Source organism: Gekko japonicus, unplaced genomic scaffold, assembly GCF_001447785.1.
Source record: "Gekko japonicus isolate JY-2015 unplaced genomic scaffold, Gekko_japonicus_V1.1 scaffold3340, whole genome shotgun sequence".
In the NCBI taxonomy this organism is placed as follows: Eukaryota; Metazoa; Chordata; class Lepidosauria; order Squamata; family Gekkonidae; genus Gekko; species Gekko japonicus.
In genome coordinates this window covers 14,789-20,713 of record NW_015173782.1, presented here as the reverse complement: position 1 = coordinate 20,713, position 5,925 = coordinate 14,789, and the positions used below count along the sequence as shown (strand labels likewise).

At 43.8% G+C, this 5,925-nt stretch overlaps 1 protein-coding gene across 1 annotated transcript in view; it reads left to right on the top strand.

Annotated features, from left to right (window-relative positions):
* LOC107120768 (ras-related protein Rab-39B-like) overlaps positions 1-5,312 on the top strand; it is a 15,396-nt gene extending 10,084 nt beyond the window's left edge. Inside the window, exons 2-3 of the mRNA XM_015423536.1 lie at positions 2,405-2,759; positions 5,274-5,312. Of these exons, the coding sequence (XP_015279022.1) occupies positions 2,405-2,759; positions 5,274-5,312 (394 nt within the window). The remainder of the gene's footprint in view (positions 1-2,404; positions 2,760-5,273) is intronic.
* Positions 5,313-5,925: the final 613 nt, after the last annotated feature.

Genomic DNA, 5,925 nt, shown 5'->3' with positions numbered 1-5,925 from the left:
CCGCTCGATCTCCAGCGCTTCTCGGTCAGTCCAGCTTGTGCCTGAAGGCCACTCAGCAACGGGACCTTCGGGGCGGAGGGAAGCCTCAATTCTCCGGCATTGCGCTGTCGAAGAGACTACCCCTCAAAAGCCCCCTGGCCTGGAGCCTATCACAAAGGCTCCGTGGGGGTGTCACTTGAGGTGGCACCCCTCCAGGCTGCTGGTGTGCGATTCGCCCTTCCCCGTTGTGGGGAGAGGGTCAGCCATCGCTGTTCCATAGACCGGAAGTCCTTACTTTTTCTTTTTTCTCTACTGAAGGAACTCTCTCTAGCAGGGACAGAAAGGGCAAAAAACTGAACCTTAACACTAAAATTCAGAACCTAACAAAGGTTAGTAAAATGTGAAAAAGAGGGCCAATATAAAAACTAAATGTAAAAGATATATAGAAAAAGCTACATGTATTTATTAAGTACAAATTTAAAACATATTTAAGGGCCCATTCACATCAAATATACAAATAACATACCAATACACACGGGCTTTAAAAACCTGACCTGACGCGTTTCAGCCTGCATAGGCCTTCCTTAGAGGTCAAACAATTGCGTGGCAAGATGGCTATAAAAATATAATGCACTCATATAGACACAATCAGAATGGATACAAAATATAAATTCAATATGGACCAGAAAACAAGTTTTTCCAGAATAAAGCCACCAGGCACAGAATAAATATGCAAACGAGATATTTAAAAGTGCAATCACTTGCCCAGTGGTTCTAAAGTATAGACTTTTGGTCCAAGAATTGCCTTCTTTGATTGTGTTGCCACAGTGTTCTTCAGAATCAAGTTGTCTTCAGAACACTGAGCTCTGCAGCTGACCAATCAGAGAGTGGGGGATGCAGAGAGGCAGCTGCCTGGCAGTCACATAGGTATCAATGGGGGGAGCACATTTCCCCCCTTTTGACCCACTTAGGGGTCGAATTTCTAAAAATCGCTTCTTAGCGAGCACCTATGCCATGGTAGGAGCGCTCTCCCCAAATTTGGTGTGTCTTAGGTCCAGCGGTTAGGCCTGGGCGTTGATTTTACAGTGAGGGGACTTTCTTTTATATATATATACTAGCCTGCTACCTGTCCTTTGCTACGGTATTTAAGTTGTGTAAATCCAGTTATAATACTGATAATGTGAAATTTGAAATGTGACATTTGTTGTAGGAATCCTAACAGAGAAGATTGTAGTGTAAGATATGAAGTGAGACATACGTACTTTTTTTCTCTCTGCTGAAGGACCTCTCTAGACCACACTGGTGGTTCTGCCCTCAGGTGCTAGGATCACCAGGCTGCTTGATGAGCTCACTCTGGAGCAGGCCACATAGAACTGCCCATTTAAGAAGCTGTCGTCTGTTACGTCAACTCCTGCTACCTTCCACGAAAGTGATGGCCTTCCCTACTTGTGTTCTTTTAAGGGACAGAGAGGGGAGCGATTTGGGGCTTATTTTATCTTTGGTTTTAGCTGGGGACGTTTTAATTATTATTGTGAGCTGCCTTGGACCAAGAGAAAAGGCGGTATATAAATGTTAGATATTTTGACCAGGGAGTGATTTCCATGTGATTTCATGCCTTGCTCATAAAGCTTGCATTACTTGGCGTCTGTGGAATTTGCATCCTATTAATGCTCTAGCTGAGGACAACACTTGGGAGTGAGATTTCAAAGTTAAAATCATTCATTTAATATATGCCTGCCTTTATCCCAAGCATCTCAAGACCTTAGGCAGATTACAATTTTTTTCCATGTGGGCATCTCCCTGCGTGGGCTCCATTGAGTGCACAGGGCTGGATCACTCCCATCTATCACATTTTTATCTCACTCTTCCTACAAATTGCTTAGGGCAGTATACATTTTCTTCTCCCCTTCCCTTTTTATCCTCACAACAACCCTGTCAAGTAGATTAGTCCAAGAGTGACTGGCCTCAGATCACCCAGTGAGTGTCATGGCAGAATGGAGACTGGAACCCAGCTCTCATCAGTCTGACTCATTGCACACTGAACCACACTTGACTGTGCCAGGATTCCTAATTCCTTTCCCACTAAGTGTCATATGCTCCGCTATGCAGTCAGCGAACTTGAGAGGAAATGCCAGTTGTTCAATGACTGAAACATAAATGTCTGTTCTGGTCTATCATTGCCCCTGTTCAGTGCCAATGGGCTTCTGAATACAGTCAGAACATGCTTCCTCAGAATCTCAAGAGCAAGCAAGGGGCAATTCTAATCTTGAATAAAGTGCATCCAATTCTAGATTCACATCTGGAAGGCAAGAAGCCATGTGGACAATGCCTGAAGATGAATGTCTGATATTAATATGAATGCATAAACAAAGGTTACATAATCTTGTGAAAGTCTGATTAACTATTTTTTTATTTTTGTTGTTAGATCCATCACCAGGTCTTTCTATCGGAATGCGGTGGGGGTGTTCTTGGTCTTTGATATGACCAATCGTAGATCCTTTGAGAACATCTTTGAGTGGCACAATGAAGTGACTACTGCCCAGATAATGGAGAAAGTAATTTTCCTCCTAATTGGACACAAAAGTGACCTTCAGTCAGAGTACAGAGTCTCCATTGAGGAAGCTGAAGGGATGGCCACTTGTCTGGGAACCCGCTTCATTGGAACCTCGGCAAAGGAGAACATGAATGTGGATTTGGCTTTTGATACCATGACCAATGCCATTTATGAGGCTCTGAGAAACAAAGAAATTGACCTGCAAGAAGGATGGGACGGCATCAAGGTCATTCATAGAAAGTCAATCAGCAGTTGTCAGAGGAGGAGGAAGAAGCCAGAAGAGAAATGTCAGTGTTAACAAGGGCAAGGACTGGGATGTGACTGGGAGAAATATTCCATTTTGAAGTTTAGTAACCTCAGAATTTTTTTTACATCCTAGTCCCTGTCAGGCCTTGACAAATTTTCTGTGCCTCTAGGACAGTGGTGGCGAACCTATGGCACGGGTGCCAGAGGTGGCACTCAGAGCCCTCTCTGTGGGCACGTGTGCCATCGCCCCAGCCAGGCCCAGACCGTCATTAAAGTGTCGAATTCTCTGCCAAATAATTTTAAGTAAATGAAAGCATTTGGGATTGCTTTCCTTACTTTGTTTGGATCATCTTAAATTAATGCATGAGTTGTTTTTTCTAAAGCAAAACCTCAGTATTCAGGTTAAATTGCCGTGTTGGCACTTTGCGATAAATAAGTGGGTTTTGGATTGCAGCTTGGGCACTTGGTCTCTAAAAGGTTCGCCATCACTGCTCTAGGAGCAAGCTGAAAAATTTAGGAGCCAGACTCATTTTTCAGCCTTCAGGGTTTTGTATTTTAATGACCATATTTTCTAATTACTGTTAGCACAAAACCTGATCCTAAACTCTTCACAGTTTCTCATAATTTAAAAAACAACAACAATCAAACTGTGGCACAATTATATTAATAAATATAGGGTAACCATGTTTGTCATCACCACAACAGAAAGCTTACTTCTAAACCTAACCTAACTTCTCCCCAATTTCTCATAACTTCACTATTGCTTTAAAAATCTGTTTCACTGAATATTAGAGCCAGTTTAGAAAGCAAGTGGTTAGGAAACGAATTCATCTACCATCACCTGAACGATGGAAAGTTAACATATAAAGTTAACAAGCAAGGACAAGAACTTCATGCACATGTATCTTTAGGTCATGCAGCAAAACGTATTCTGAAATGAAATGATAACATTGTACTTCTACTGAGGATCACTGAAACGACAATACTAGAGTACTGAAAGACACTACAGTACTGTATGCAGTTCTGGAGGCCTCACTTCAAAAAGGATGTGGACAAAATCAAGAGAGTGCAGAAGAGAGCGACAAGGATGATCAGGCATCTGGAGGAACGGCTAAGGGCCCTGGGAATGTTTAGTTTGGAGAAGAGGAGATTGAGGGGGGACATGATTGCACTCTTTAAATATTTAAAAGGCTGTCATCTGGAGGAGGGCAAGGAGCTGTTCCAGTTGGCAGCAAAGGATAGGGCACAAAGCAATGGGTTTAAATTACATGCAGAAAGGTATCGGCTGGATATTAGGGAAAACCTTTTCACGGTCAGAGTGGTTCAAAGGTGGAATCAGCTGCCTAGAGAGGTGGTAAGCTCCCCTTCACTGACAGCTTTCAAGAAGAGGCTGGACGAATATTTTTCAGTGATGCTTTAGGCTGGTCCTGCATTGGGCAGGGGGTTGGACTAGATCAGGGGTTGCCAAACTGCAGTCTTTCATACATATTGTGTGGCTCCCGGCAGGGCGGCTGGGGAAGCAAAGGAGAGGCATGCCTCCCCGATTGGTCTTCCCTTCCCCTGGCAGTGTTCCCCTCCCTGGGTAGGCTTGAGGTGGGGGAGAGCAGAGAAAGAAAGCAATTTAACTTTAAATGCACTTGGAGGATGCATTTAAAGTTAAAGTCGCTTTCTTTCCACTTCTCGTCCCTCCTCCGTCTATTTGTTCTTGTTGTTTCTGTTTCTCTGTTTCTCTCCTTTCTTTCCACCTCTTTCATTCTTTCCACCTTCTCTTTCTCTCTTCCTTCCTTCCTTCCATCCTTCCTCCCCATCTATTTGCTTTCTTTGTTTCTTTCTCTCTCATTTCCTTCCCCCATCTATTTGCTTACTTTGTCTTCGTCTTTTTTCTCTCCCTTTCTTCCTCTCTCCCTTCCTCCACCCCCCTCTACTAGATTTCTTTGTTTCTCCCTCTCTCTTTCTCCCCACCTCTTTCATTCTCTCTCCCCTTTTCTCTCTCTCTTAGACAAATATCATTAGCAAACAAATATCATTGGACAAATAAATATCATTATCAATATCAGTTTTTACCCCTTTAGTTTTTATTTTTGGCAGTCTCATTTAATGTTAATAAATACCAAATGTGTATATTTTTCAATAAAAATGTGTGCGTAATATTTTTCATGTCTGGTGGCTCTCAAACATGTGACGTTTATTCTCTGTGGCTCTTACGTTAAGCAAGTTTGGCCACCCCTAGACTTAGATGGTCTGTATGGCCCCTTCCAACTCTATGATTCTATGATAAAACTGCAGAAAATGCTAGGCACCACATATAGAATTACCAGGTCCATACTGGCAATCAGCAGGGGTGGGGACGGGGATAGGGATAGGGACATGGGGGGGGGCAGCCATCAGTGACAGCATGACATCAGTTCCAGGAAAACCTCATAAGTGACATCAAACCTCTCTATGAATGGTCAGAAACTTTATGGTAAAACTATAGTTTTTAAAAGATTCTTAGAGTGGCTTGACATCACTTCTGGGTTTCTCCCAGAACTAACATCACACTATCAGCCTAGACAGTTTTAAAAAAATATTTCCCCCCACTGCCTTCTCCAAAACGGGCTGGTGTCAGACTCCTGATGAAGAGATTCCCAACAACACTCTCTTTGGTAGTGATTTGTTCATTGAAATATCAGCATGAGCCAGGTTAAAATAGTACTGTGTCAAAACTCAGGTTTTTGGTGGTAACCTATACAGATATAGACAATTCAAATGTGGGTCCCGCCCCCCCCCCCCGGTTCATCCAATCATTTTACTCAGCTGTCCTGCCTAAGCTGTTAGCATCTACACCCACCTATAAGTTCCCAGTCCCGTTATCTAAGACAGCGAGGCTAGCACAGAGTTTGTTTCAAGGTCATCTTCGTGGAGAGGCAGGTCTTGGGAAGAGTTACCAGGGGTCATTTCCTGCAGGAGCGCACAGGAGCGGAGCTCCGGCAGTAAAGAGCCCAGGGGGCGGACACATACAACAAGCCCCACCCCCTGCTCCCAGCAGCCCTCAGTCAGAGCAAGAAGCAGCCAGGTAAGTTGCAGAGCCCGCCCCCCGGCCCAAAACAGGCCAGTGGCACCTTTAAGACCAAGTTTTATTCAGGTACAAGCTCTCCCTCCTCTGC